General features: G+C 44.6%; 4 protein-coding genes across 4 annotated transcripts in view; 1 reads left to right on the forward strand and 3 right to left on the reverse strand.

The window, feature by feature from the left end:
* Positions 1-6,843, reverse strand: part of LOC6728657 (serine/threonine-protein kinase par-1) — a 44,375-nt gene extending 37,532 nt beyond the window's left edge. Inside the window, exon 1 of the mRNA XM_039295174.2 lies at positions 6,187-6,843. The gene's annotated coding sequence lies outside the window, so the exon portion shown is untranslated. The remainder of the gene's footprint in view (positions 1-6,186) is intronic.
* A 297-nt stretch (positions 6,844-7,140) lies between these two features.
* LOC6728659 (ruvB-like helicase 1) lies at positions 7,141-9,007 on the reverse strand. The gene is made up of 3 exons (XM_002103962.4): positions 7,958-9,007; positions 7,702-7,900; positions 7,141-7,569 (listed from the first exon to the last, which is right to left on the reverse strand). The coding sequence occupies exons 1-3, from the start codon at positions 8,772-8,774 to the stop codon at positions 7,215-7,217; spliced, it is 1,371 nt and encodes a 456-aa protein (XP_002103998.1). The 5' UTR covers positions 8,775-9,007; the 3' UTR covers positions 7,141-7,214.
* Positions 9,008-9,225: 218 nt separating this feature from the next.
* On the forward strand, positions 9,226-10,571 carry LOC6728660 (NAD-dependent protein deacetylase Sirt6). Its single transcript, XM_016177046.3, has one exon. The coding sequence runs from the start codon at positions 9,378-9,380 to the stop codon at positions 10,353-10,355; it is 978 nt and encodes a 325-aa protein (XP_016035312.1). The 5' UTR covers positions 9,226-9,377; the 3' UTR covers positions 10,356-10,571.
* LOC6728661 (glycine dehydrogenase (decarboxylating), mitochondrial) lies at positions 10,561-14,216 on the reverse strand. Its single transcript, XM_016175087.3, has 6 exons — positions 13,958-14,216; positions 13,739-13,817; positions 13,003-13,529; positions 12,199-12,932; positions 10,811-12,140; positions 10,561-10,749 (listed from the first exon to the last, which is right to left on the reverse strand). Exons 1-6 carry the CDS (start codon positions 14,132-14,134, stop codon positions 10,639-10,641), a joined length of 2,958 nt encoding a protein of 985 aa, XP_016035313.1. The 5' UTR covers positions 14,135-14,216; the 3' UTR covers positions 10,561-10,638.
* Positions 14,217-14,444: the final 228 nt, after the last annotated feature.

A 14,444-nucleotide genomic window follows, 5' to 3' on the forward strand; every position in this document is an offset into this window, starting at 1 on the left:
TCCACATTACAAATTCCATTCGCGCGATTCGCTGTAATCCCCCTCTGGCCGAGGAGGAAACCCATTTGGAGAATCCACAATAAATACTTCTAAACGGTTCGGTTGAGAAGCAAAGCGATTTTGTCCCACCCACGTGACCTCAACCCCCAGCATTACTTAATAATGCGCATAAAAATGCATTCCCAGCATCATCGGGTGGTCCACGTCCAGCAGTACACTGAGGTAAAAGGATTTTCTTACTTTAAAGGGTTCCAATTTGTTGTAGTTATAGGATATGTATATAAATTGGATTTATTTTGTGATATATGCTACTTTCTTATTAAGCTATTGCTTGTTTCTTTCAGTGTATTTGGCAAGACAAGGCACTGACAAATGTGTGTGTGAAGAGAGAATGGCAAGGAGGCGAGCGGAATTCAATCCAGCTCCTTGAACTTTATGGCCAGGATAAAAGCAACAAAAGACATGGCCCCCACAAAGGCATGTCGATGGCTGGCTGCACATCCCTTCCAGCTTTCATCCGAATGCATCCAGACAAACAAACACCCGCAAACGCAAACACACCTCCTCCGTGCAAACAGCTCAGCGGAGCGACATGCATTCTCCTTCTTTACCGCTCGACTGACAACGGACAGCGGCAAAGTGCATTAAGACCTACATACATACATTCGTTACGTAACCGAATATGAAAGTTCCCATTACCGAAGCAGAAAATTATTATTGTTTCATCAAATTGAAAGCGCACTTTGTGTGCTATCTTAAGCAGACTTACATAACTAGTTTACAGGAGAAATATTTCTATGTTATTTATAAAACTCATTCCATGACCCAATTGATTTGAAAAACAGAAATACCCCGTTTCAGCAAAACCATCAGAATCTACAGGGGAATTTATGTGTGGCTATGTACATGCATACATCGTGGGTAACATTGCGGATTTCATTAAGCTCACAAGCAGCAGGTGATTCAGGTAAAAGCGGGACAACGAAGAAAGGCGGTAAATTCCGGGGGGGAAATGGAGCAGTTGGAAGAGTTTGGAGCAGCTACTCAAGTCGACAGCAACTCCCAGCGGCACCTCAATGAGCTAACAAAGTGCAAAGGCTGCCAGGTGAAAGATCCTCTGGAGAACTAGATACTTGCTGGAGAAGGACAGATGGCATGGCTCCAGAGTGTGTTTGTTTTCATGCTTCTTTTGTTTGTCTGGATGGGTTTTTGGCTGGGGCTGGGGATGATTGCAATGTGGAATGCAAAGTGCATTCTTTCCACTGCAATATTTAACAAAAAATATATTTTCTACAAGTAACATTTCTCTAGCCCGTAAGTGGGTCAGCCATTTGCCAAACCCACCCCCCCATCCCCCATCAACCCGATATATGTGCTCAGAAATTCAATTTATTTGAAGAGCAGCAGGAGCAAGAAATAAAAGGAGGAGGGAGGGAGTGAGGTCTAAAAAAAAACTTTGGCGTTGGCCAAACAAAATTCACTTTGAGCAAATCAAATTAAAATCAATTAAAATTAACAAGCAGGCAGCCGGCAAAACGAAAGCTCCCTTAATACCCAACCACCCACACCAGTTTGACCCACTGACTAACAGACCACCGCCCATCGCTTTACACTCGAAGAAAAAACTAGACAATCATAGGCAATAAAAATTTATTAAAATTATATGACTGTATCCTTTCAGCCTGTTGCCTTATATGGACTGCTCCATTTTAAACTCCTAATTTAAGGTGTTACTCTTACCAAATTGTTTTCAGTGCACGCCACCGCAGCGCAGCGAAATACCGACCGCATGAATCATGCATTTTTCGCCTTTCGCCAGGGCGCTCTTCTTTCTCACCTCTTGTTTTCTGCATTTGTTGCTGCGGCGGTTAAGGTGCGGCATTAAGTAAATTGAGTCGCCGCACGTCCCCCTGAAAATTCGTTGATAAGCGCAGACTTTTAGGCAACTCAGCCCCACCGCCGAGAACAACAACCGACAATTCAAAAAACAACGCCGAGTAAATGACACGGCCAAAATGGGGAAAAGGTAAGAAAGAGACTGGCAGTACATTATGTATGAGCGAGTCCAGGTGAGCTGCTCGATTGTTTGCAAATATTTACACCATCTTATCGGCACGTACAAATGTTCACACATATTCACCGAAAGTCAATTTCGTGCACTGGAAAAAGCATCCCCATCTTAGGATCTGAAAATAGGATACCTTTCTTTTACCTTCATTATAACTATTTTAGGAATGTTTTTCAAATTGGAAGAGGGTGCAAGCTGTTTAACTAAGGTTAAAGAGACTAATACCCTATAAGATATCCCGTATCTTATCATATATGTTTATGATAAGTGAGTTTCCAAGCTCTGAAATAAGTTTGGAATTTTGTATGATAAAAAACGTACGTTTTTTATTAGTAGTACTCGGTTTATATGTTATTGCTACAGCATTATAATATGAAAAATCATGTTGTAATATTTTCCAAATTTCTGATTATATTTTCTAATGTCGTTTTTTGCAGTGCACCTGCTTTCTGATCGACCGTAGGCTTTCTCCGCTTCGCCGAGGAGCATGAAATGAGTAGAGCGCTTGCTGAGTTGAGTTGAGTCACCGGGGCGCTTTTAACGGGCCCACTCACCTGGCGCGGCCCACTCACTCACACTCACATCCACACTCTCGAATTGAAGGTGTTGATCAGCGCAGCGCCAACTGATAGTTGGATGCTCGTAGATAAAATGAAGCGAGCGGCGTCGATTAATTGGGAACGTGCTGCGGACTGGCGACTGGCGCCACCTAGCGGCGCAACTGAGCCGTAACCGAGTGGTCTAGCCAAAATAACTAGCAAGAAATTAAATGCCGCTCGACACACTCAATTTTCCCTGGCACTTCTGCACACTTTCCCCTTGCGCCCACACTTTCGGCCAACAATGGCAAGGCAAGTAGAAAATTGTGTTAGAAACATTTCTAGTTTTTCATTTTCTGTGTGCGGTGCACATCACATCTTCTTGGGTTGTTTTCTCAATTTTATTGGCACAAGGTTAGAAAAAAGAACACCTAGACAAACAGGGGCAATGAAGATGCGGCTGGCAAGATGAGGCACAAATGGCAAAGTTTATTATGCCATGGCTCATTCTCATTGTTGTGGTGTAGTATGTGGCCCGAACCGAAGGCCCAAAGTGCAATGAAACGAATACGAATGCAAATACGGTAGAAATTCTGAGAAGCACACACACACTTGTATGTAGGAGTTGTCCCCAAATGAATTTGCTGAAAGATTCACGTTGAATGAAGTGGCTGGCTGGCAGGTAAAACGTTTCTTTTATGCAATTTTAATTGAAACTGAGCAAGAGTCTTACGCCACAGCTCAGTAAATTGGGATTCGATAAGGACAACCCTTTTGTCTTATCGAAATGCAACCGTTTTTACCTTTTCATCTACAAAAAACACATAGACGCATTTATTTAGAGATATAGAGTACAGTTCTACAAAGTTTTTAGAGGTGCAACCAACTTTCCTTATGAAATTCTGAAATTATTAGAGATATTTGCCTCAGAAAATAGGTTTTGAAATTAGGTAGTGCAATTTGCATAGAAATTTAACGCTTTGAAGTTTAGTTATACATTTAAATCGCTGACTAGAAAGCTGAAAATCTCAAACGCACACGTGCACAAAGCTTCAGCCTGAAAGAGCAAGAGAGAGGGGTACCAAGAAAGAGAGAGAGAGAGAAAGACTGAGGGCTAGACGCGCTCAGCTGAGCACATGACGCTTTTAAAGCGCGACTTGAGGCGTGGGCGACTTTGACAGCTGCTGCTCACGTCATAGTTGCCTCTACAGACGCTCACACACACAAGCACGCGGTGCAGATGCTGTGCGGCGTCTGTGTTGGTGACCATACAATTTTTTGTGTGGTCCGCTTCTTTGTGTGGGTGGCGCTTACAAGGCTGTTTGCTGCACATTCACAAAGGCCCGAAAGCAGCGGCCAAAGCAGAACGCAGCTGTTGCTTTTGTTTGGCAGCCCAACAAAATGTTTTTTAGAAAACCGCTGCCACCGCCGCAACTCGCGCCCCCACCACCACCACGCCCACCCACCCCAAAGCGCCCACGCACAGTGGGAACAACCTTGCGAAGGGCAAACAATTACAAGAGAGCATAAAGCAGAAATGGAAAATACAGAGCCACATCAACGGAGGTGACTTCTAGTGAATTTCACACTAAGAGGTTTTAAACCAATTAAAAGAGAGTTGAAAAGCATGCTAAAACTTTTCTTTTAATGTGCTGCTTATTTAAATAAACGCAGAAATCTAAAAGCACATCTCAACGATGTACTTTGCAAGTTGAAATCTTTGAATGGCGATGTGTTTCCGGCTACAGAAGTACTACTGTACTAATGGGCTTTGCAGTGAAATGCAAAAATGTCGACGCAGCAGCGGCAGAAAACTGACAATAAATAACTAAGAGCGGAGGATATGACGTTAAGTAGCTTAGCGTAGTAAAGTGAAAACTCAAAAACTCAACACTAAACTATCAACAACCAAAGAGTATTGAATATATCATACATTGGTACATACATATATGTTATGTGTTCAATAATCTTTGCAACGAAGCGCACCGGTGTTAATAAAAATTCGAACAATCAAAGCATTGTTATTGAAAAAACGCCTTTTTTAACACTATGCTCAATTAAATGCAATGCTTAAAAGTTATTCGTTTGCCTGCAACAAGGGAACATCGACTGTTATGTACATTTCACCGCGCAGTTGACTTCATAAACTAATTGCAAGCAAATGGACAACATAAATTTGCCTTATAGCCAAAGTCAGTTTCAAAACGAAAAAAAAAATCGTTACCAAAAGCACAGGCGCAGAAACAACAAAGGAACTGCGGTGAAATGTAGTTGTTGTTTTGTTGGCTGTTTGCTGCCGTCTACAAAACGTACATAATTGTTGTTGTAGTTCATTAACGTCAACACCGACACGCTCAAGTCGTTTTTCTGCTGTATTTTGCGTGTGTATTTGTATTGGCCTTTTTGGCCGACATAAAATATTTTTTGAAATAAGACTGAAATATTGTGCTGTTCACAGGGTGATGGAAAAAAGAATTGTGTGCAAATGTAAAATATAATTGCTAAAACGCTAAAAAAAAAACCTACATATACCTAAACGTTTCGTATTAATAAAATGGCAATAAATCTTTTTGTTCTCCGTTCACCGTATCGAAACACCACTGTGCTACTAAATTACATAAAAGCCAATCAGACTCGAACCAGTTAACGAATCTTCCGCAGTGTAGGGCCAAAAACAGCGGGCGTGAATTGAAATTTGGCAACGATCGCGTGAGCAGGAGAGAGCATAAGTGAGAAAGAGATACTGGCTCGTGGGCGAATTCGCTTCACGGATAAAAATAATAATTTTTAAAAGCAAATATTTAAGTAAGCACAATTTACAACGCTATTACTCTTGACTATATAGCCAATTGTAAATAATCATCATATTTGAATATACCTAATTAATTAATATAAATAATTTTATATTAAATTGTTAAATTTCTTTTTGTGTAAGTGCGCCGCCACCGGCGTCCCATAAAATGTGTTGTTTATGTGTTATGTTTTTGGCCAACTGCGGCGACCAATTTTCGCCCGCAAGATTTTCACATTAAAAATGGCTCGGCAAAAACAAATTAAGAAAGAAGTATGCGAAAATGATCGCTGGGCGCAGCTGCAAATGCGACTGCTTCTTCTTCCTGTTCTGATCAGAACGCGAGGGAGTTCATCGCTTCGTCTCTTTTGTTTGTTGCTTTTCATTTGTGTGGCGTGAAATTCTTATTTGATTTATGACCAGCTGTGGGTGCAAAAGAGACAGACATCCGCTCAACTGGTTAACGCACAGAAATCAAATCACAACGTATGCTGGCAATTAATTATCAAGTCTCATAATCACCATTCATAAATAAAACAAACACACACGCACACGCTGGTGTGTTCCCATAAGAATACTTTCGCTTTCTATTCGGAGTCTCAAAAGAGAGACACAAAAAAAAAACCGAAATTATGTAATTCCCTCGTTCGTGCTACTTAAATAATAATAACAGTTAAAGCCGAAAAAAATAAGTACAAAAAGTGTAACGCGCACCCACACAGCACTAATTTTCTGATTGGGAGGTGCGGCCTCCAGACCCTCACACACACACACATACACGCACTTACCTTTTGTTGTTTTTCCTTCTTTTTTATTGTTGTATTTTCGTTTGTTTGCCTTCGCTCTCTTTCGCTCTCCTAGCTGCCGCTGTGTTGTTGCTGCTGCTGCTGCTTGTGCTGCTTCTTCAACATTGGTTCATTCATGCAATAGATCCCAAATGTTTCCATTTTACCTTGATCCTGCCATCAGGATTGCATTTATTTCCGCCAAAACGGGATGCCTGGCTTTGTTCACACACAAATAAGCTCGAAACACACACATGTGCGTTAAATAGTGGCTAATTGCGCCGAATAGCAACAACAAATCGCGACTTTTATTATGATTTCACATTCTTTCGGAAAACCACACACGCACTCACACTTACACACACACACACACGCACGCCAAGTGCAATTGCCGGCGTTGTTGGAGCGAGCGAGAGGCAAGATGCGAGACGCGAGGGGAACGGTCCGAAGAAGAAGAAGACGCCCACGCCGCGAATCGAATCGTTAAATATACTATTCACTGCATGCAATTCAGCGGAGCTTTCTGGCTATTTATTTTGGGGCAGTGCGCAGCTCGACGCTCGTTGAGTAACTGAACTCACCACCAATTGGAATTCTTGGCCAAACAACGCGACCAGCTGATGTCGAATGGTGGGAAAATGAGGGTGGCGCGAGTGGAAGTTGCCATATCGCAAGTAGCAAATATGGGAGATTTAGCGGAAAACGAAAGACAAAATAATTATAATCAAACAACCGAATTATAAGAATTAATGGTTTGACCTCCGAATTCTTTTAAATATGTTTATCTCACGTAACATCTAAAAAACGGTTGAAATTCACGATTCACCCTAATCTAGCTAAGACACCCACCAAACATTTTCGATTTCTTTTCAGTTGAAGTGTGTACACACTTTTCTTGTCGGTGTATGAAGCGCCATTGAAAGTATAATTTGAATTTTTTCAAAGAATTACAATAAATTGAATTGCTAATCTTTTTTTTTTACTGGGAAATCAGTGCAAATGGAATTACAATTCAGCTGGAATCGTCAAACTTACAACATAAACTTATTGTTCTTTTCGGACAAATGCTTCGAGGAGCGCTTGGCGTCAAGGAAGAGCGAGTGCACATCCTCGATGTCATCCTTGCTGATCTGGTTGCGTCCGTTCACCTTGCACATCTGATGGGCCGGGGTCAGCAGCTGGACGGCGTAGCGCAGCGTGGAGCTGGTTCCAATCTCGCTGAGACGTGCGAAGGCGTTCTCCTCCAGCTGCAGTCCCTCGGTCTGGGCGCGCAGCTTGATAATCTGCTCCATGTCGGCAGTGGAGTAAAGGAGTGTGCGGATGATCAGCAAACGATCGAGCAGATCCAGCGGAATTCCGTGCGGCGAAACTATGTCGGTGGTGCCACTGGAAAGAGGGAACTTTTATTTATACATGTCCCTGTTGCCATGTTACCATGACTCGTTACTCAAAAAAATCGTAATGAATGGAACTACAGGGTAGCAGTCAATCATATCCTCACTAATGCCATATTCTTACCGAATAACACAGCGTCCACGATTGGTGGCAAAAATCACAATTGGGGCAATGGGAGATTCCAGGGACTTGTGTAGGTAGGTGAAGGTCTCCAAATCAAGCATGTGGATCTCGTCGATGAAGAGGACTCCGGGAACCAGCTCGGCTATGCCCTGGTCAATGTACTTGTTTACCACCTTGTTGATCTCCATGCGTAGTTTATCTAGTCATCAAATATTAAATTAGTAAATCTGAATGAAATGAAAAATACGCAACTAACCAGTGATTTCAGTTTTCTTCGGCTTCATGAGCTGGCCCATCATGGAGAGCACATCCTGGCCGCCCTGTGGACGAGCATTGGCCACATCCAGATCGTGCAGAGTAACATCCTGGATAACCTCCTTCTTCTTGTGGACATCGCCCTTGGGCAGCGGCACATACTCCTCGGTTTCGAGATCAAACTCAGTGGCAAAGGTGTCACTGCGACCCTGACGCTTCACGGCACCACTGTTGGCCTCTATGTAAATGACATCGCCCACCTCCACCTTTTCCTTTTGCAAGGCATCAAAGATGCTGGGATCAAGTTTGAGTTGTTTGGTTCCCTTGGCTGTCTTCAAGCCGATTACCACATTGCTGATGGTCTTGCCATAGCCACCCATGGGATTCTCGGTTTCCACGGGCGTGAGTTCTGTAACCTCGCCCTCGTACACCTCTTTGGTCTCTCGAATGCGCAGACCAATGGAGCGCCGGAAATTCTCCATCAGCACCTCGGTCTTCTTAATCTCATTGCTGAATACCTCCGATCCGACCATGGGACAGAAGGGCACCTTGTTACCCAGTTCCTGGGCAATGGCCAGAGCAATGGCGGTTTTGCCGGTGCCCGGTGGCCCGGCCAGCAGAAGCGCTCGTCCGGCCATCTTTTTCGATTTGATGAGGTCCACCACAATGCCGGCTGCCTCGCGTGCCGCCTTCTGGCCTACCAGTCCAGCTGCACTGTGCACAGCAGCTCCAACCTCGTCCAGGCCCAATCCCTTCACGTGGCTATGGGCTGCAATGCGCTGGGTGCGCACGGTGCTCTTGACTTCCTCGATCTTCATGGCGCCTCTAAATCCGTGTCCTGGCTGATGCTAATTCTCTGATCCGTTTCCGGTTTCAGCTGTTCTTCGCCCGAGGGAGAGGTAATGTGAACTCAAGCGTTACAACGACCAAACAAACTATTGTTTCGTTGCCGTGGATAAAATTTGTTTTCCTGCCGGCGATTTGATTGGAAATTAGAAGCACACTTTGTTTCTGCTGCCGCGCGGGGTTACAGTGTGACCGTGCGAGTTGAAAATCCAAGCATGTGTGCTTGGTACACCGAACAACAAAGTCGAAAATAAAATAATTTATAATGAATGTTTTAAGTATAATAACAAATATTTTGAGGTAACACTTTACATCTATATTTAACCAAGTTAAACTAAAATATGAGGTTTATTTTATTTTAACCAAACTGCCAATTTTATTCCACTTTATACTTTTTTTTAATGACCAGTGTAATTTCACTTGGCACGTTTTAAAGTATTTTGTAGCGTTCAGAATACGGTCATTTTATAAACAATAACATTTCGATGGACTTCTTAGCCGTACAAAATATAAAGAAATTAATACGAAAAAGACATAATACACGCTTTTAAAGTAGATCAAACTTGTATCAAACCATGAGCTGCAACTACGCGGATGGATTGTCAGCCTACGACAACAAGGGAATCCTGGGAGCACCAGAGAGTTTCGACAGCGATGAGGATGTGGCCGAAAAGTGTCAGGTACTGGCTGATTTGATCAAGAAATCCGGACACGTTGTGCTGCACACGGGAGCTGGAATCAGTACGTCCGCAGGGATTCCGGATTTCCGTGGACCCAAAGGCGTTTGGACCCTGGAGGAGAAGGGCGAGAAGCCGGACTTCAATGTCTCCTTCGATGAAGCCAGACCAACTAAAACCCACATGGCTATCATAGCCCTGATTGAAAGTGGCTACGTGCAGTACGTAATCTCCCAGAATATTGACGGTCTCCACTTGAAATCCGGACTGGATCGGAAGTATATTTCCGAGTTGCACGGCAACATTTACATCGAACAGTGTAAGAAATGCAGACGACAATTTGTGAGCCCTACTGCCGTGGAAACAGTGGGTCAAAAATCCCTTCAACGTGCCTGCAAGTCTTCAATGGATAGCAAAGGTCGTAGCTGCAGATATGGAATCCTATACGACAACGTTCTGGACTGGGAGCATGATCTTCCCGAAAACGACCTTGAAATGGGTTTGATGCACTCCACCGTCGCTGACCTAAATATTGCGCTTGGAACCACTTTACAGATCGTTCCCAGCGGTGACCTTCCTTTAAAGAATCTGAAACGCGGTGGAAAATTTGTCATTTGTAATCTGCAGCCGACAAAACATGACAAAAAGGCTAACTTAATCGTATCCAGCTATGTGGATGTGGTTTTGTCCAAGGTGTGTAAACTATTGGGTGTTGAGATACCCGAATATTCGGAGGCAGCCGATCCTACAAAGCAGTCCAAGCCAATGGAGTGGACCATACCCACAAGCAATGTAAATACCTTTCACAAACAGTATAACAAGTATGTAAAAGACTCAAAAATTGAATCTAAAGCTAAGAAAACGAAGTACACGTAATTCAAAAGTTTAAAATGGTTAATATTTAAATAGCTCGTTAGAAACACAATGCATTTAGCACCCAACTATTTTATTACTTTGAGTTATTTTATAAGTTAATTTTAATTAGTTTTTAATGACTGGTGCTTTATTGATTACCATATATGATTTGTTTAGATGATTAATTTAGTTACTAGTTAAACAAGAAAAATAAAGAACTTTCTTATATAAAAGGTACTTTCAAGGGGTTTATTTAAAAAGTAGTTTAATAGAAATGAATTGTTGGTCTTAAAACTAAAGTGCCTTATAAATCAGGCAGTATGGGCGGACAGGTGCACACAAGGTGCTTGTCACCATAGGCATCATCGATCCTGCCCACAGTGGGCCAGATCTTGGCATCTGGCTTAACAAAGATCTGTAACAAAAATTTAGATATAGTTACATAAAATAATTATGAAATAATTCAAGATACTTACAGCTGGGAAGGCAGCCTGCTCCCGTGTATATGGTCGATCCCACTTATCCGAGATCACCTGAGCTTGGGTGTGAGGAGACATCTTCAGTGGATTGACTGCCTTGTCCATGCGACCCGCCTCGATCTCGGCAATCTCCTCTCGAATGGAAATCATGGCATCGCAGAACCTATCCAACTCCTCCTTATCCTCCGATTCAGTGGGCTCGATCATCAGGGTTCCAGCGACTGGCCAAGACATAGTTGGAGCATGGAAGCCGTAATCCATGAGTCGCTTGGCCACATCCACTGCCTCGATATTGGCCGATTTCTTCAGGTCGCGTATATCCAAAATGAACTCATGCGCAACCAGATCGGAGTTGGGTGCCTTGTAGAGAGTCTTGTAGTGCTGCTCCAGCCTCTTGGACATGTAGTTCGCATTGAGAATGGCCACCTGGGTGGCTCTCTTCAAACCCCTGCTGCCCATAAGCTTAATGTACGACCAGGATATGGGCAAAATGGCGGAGCTTCCGAAGGGAGCGGCGGATACGACACCGAAACTGTGCTCCTCGCTGCTCAACGGACTGACTACAGGATGTCCAGGAAGGTAGGGTGCCAAATGGGCCTTCACGCCGATGGGACCCATTCCAGGACCACCACCTCCATGCGGAATGCAGAAGGTCTTGTGCAGGTTGAGATGAGAAACATCGCTGCCATAATCTCCAGGTCGACACAGTCCAACCTGGGCATTCATGTTGGCTCCATCCAAGTACACCTGTCCGCCATGCTTGTGGATCAGGGTGCAAATATCGGCAACCGTTTCCTCGAACACGCCCATTGTCGATGGATAGGTAATCATTAGACATGACAACTCGTGGGCGTGCTCCTCTGCCTTAGCTCTCAGGTGTGCCATGTCGATAGAACCATTCGACAAAATTCTAATAGGCTCCACCTTCATTCCCGCCATTTGTGCAGAAGCTGGGTTTGTGCCGTGGGCGGAAATTGGAATCAGACAAATATTTCTGTGCCCTTCATTTCGGTGCTCATGGTAGCTCCTGATGGCTCGCAGTCCGGCATATTCTCCTTGGGCTCCGGAGTTGGGCTGGAAGGAAATACGATCGTATCCTGTAATCTCGCATAGGTCGTGCTCCAATTCCTTGAACATCTGATGGAAACCCTGTGCTTGTTCCACCGGCGCAAAAGGATGGATATCGGTAAAGTGGCGGAAGGAACAGGGCATCATCTCGGTGGTGGAGTTCAGCTTCATAGTGCAGGATCCCAGGGGTATCATGGAGTGGACCAGGGAGATGTCCTTGTTCTCCAGCTTCTTCATGTAGCGCACCATGCGGGATTCGCTGTGGCGAAGGAAGAGCATTAAAGTTGAATGGATTCTGGAGTTCATAAATCTCTTACCTGTGATAGCTCTGGAAAATAGGGTGCTGCAGATAGGGGGAAGTACGCAGGAACTTGGAGTTCTCAATCGAGTTCTTAAGGACATCTTTACGCGCCAGAATGTGTTCCACAGTTGCCTCTGCCTTGAAGACCCACAACAGGTCGTCCACATCCGCCACACTGACCGTTTCATCAAGGGCCACGCCGACAGTGTCATCTTCAAGATATCGGAGATTAATGCGCTTTTGCTCGGCACGCTCCTTGAGATCCTCAAGAGATTGACCACCGCCCAGTCTAATGTGGAGTGTGTCGAAGAAGTTCTTGTTGATCACTTCGTGACCCGCGCCCAGGATTCCCGTTTGAAGGGTCAACGCGAAATGGTGGATGCGATTGGCCATGGCTTTCAGACCCTCCGGACCGTGGTAGATGGCGTACATGGCCGACATGTTGGCCAGAAGAGCCTGTGCCGTGCAAATGTTACTTGTTGCCTTATCCCGCCGGATATGCTGCTCCCTGGTTTGCAGGGCCAGGCGATAGGCATCGTTTCCGTCCATATCCCTGGTCACGCCAATCATCCTTCCCGGCATTAGACGCACCAAGCTCTGCTTGCAGGCGAAAAATCCGGCATGGGGGCCACCGTATCCCAGAGGAACTCCCAACCGCTGGGAAGTTCCTACGGCAATATCAGCTCCGAATTCCGCCGGAGGACGCAGAAGGGTTAACGACAACAAATCGGTCGCCACCACTACGAGAGTCTAAATGAAAAAGGAGAGAATCCTATAGTCAAGTTCAAGTTCAAGTTTGTATCTTCTTATTTCAGCTTACCCCATTTTTCTTTGCCAAAGCTGCGATATCCTCGAAATCCTTGACATCACCATAAGTATCTGGATACTGGAGAAGAATGCCGGCCAATTCGCGGCTTGGCAGATCCGCCTGTTCAATAGGTCCCACCACGATTTCCAGCTCCAAGGCTTCCGCTCGCGTCTTGACTACGGACAGCGTCTGGGGATGCACCCTGTTCGAGAGGTAGAGTTTTTTCCGCTTGTTGTGCCTGGTGGACAGGCACATGGCCTCGGCAGCAGCGGTTCCCTCGTCCAAAAGCGAGGCATTGGCCACATCCAAGCCGGTGAGATCTGATACCAGGGTCTGATAGTTCAGCAGGGATTCCAAGCGGCCCTGGGCGATTTCCGGCTGGTACGGGGTGTACTGAGTGGTCCAACCCGGATTCTCGAACATATTCCGGATAATGGTGTGCGGCACATGGCAGTTGTGGTAACCCATTCCGATGTACGAGCGCCACAGCTGATTCTTTAGCGAGATGTCGCGAATTCGGCGGATTAGCTCGTGCTCATCTGCAGAATGGAAAATTGTTGTCAGCCAGACGCAGACGAAAAATCGAAGATCAAGCGTGGTGGCAGTCAAAACACTGATAACTGGGGGATGACCTCGCTGAACCGGGCTTATCACCCCGGTTATCAGCGCCTGCGAACACGCCAGGGGGTCCATTGCCTTACTGGCTTGTTTTTCAGCTATTTTGGGATTAAAACGTAGCGCTACTTACTCAGAGGTTTGTCCAGGTCGAGTTCCCTCTTCAGTTGAATGCTCTGGGGCACAGCTTTTTCAGTGAGCTCCGCCAGGGACTAAAATGAAAATGGTGGTAAAAGTTAAGCTTGGCTGGCTCAAAATCTGGGAGTTCAGGATTTCAAGATGATGCTATCTAAATAGTTTTACTTTTGCTATGAAATATGATCTGAACAAAGCTTTTTGGCGACCTTCCTACCTTGAAGCCCAAAGTATCCAGCATGGCCACCACATCCGTCTTTCGGGGTCCGATATGACGACTGGGAAAATCCGATTTGGTGGGAAATATGACCTCCTCCACAGGAGTGGTGGCCAGATAGCGATGACCACATCTAAGCAGTAGGTTTTGGCTGCTCCTTCCTAAAAATCGCTGCATGGTAAGGTTTAATCGAATTAACTAAGGCACGTCCACTCCACGCGGATTTCAATAGATGACTGATCTCTGGCTGGAAAGAATTTTCCATTTCAGATGATAAGGCGAGGCTGCCGATCATCTCGGCTTATCAGTTGTTCTCTCCGATTGATAGAAATGGTTAACCCTCCCAAATACAAAGTCAAGTGCGATTTTAAATATTTTCATTTTATTTCAAAACTTAAAACTCTTCAACAATTTGTAATAAAAATATTCTTACTACTTTTTTTTGTATTACCAATTAATTAGATTGTGTTTGTTTTTAAACAATAAC

This window comes from Drosophila simulans, chromosome 3R (genome assembly GCF_016746395.2).
Source record: "Drosophila simulans strain w501 chromosome 3R, Prin_Dsim_3.1, whole genome shotgun sequence".
NCBI classification, from domain to species: Eukaryota; Metazoa; Arthropoda; class Insecta; order Diptera; family Drosophilidae; genus Drosophila; species Drosophila simulans.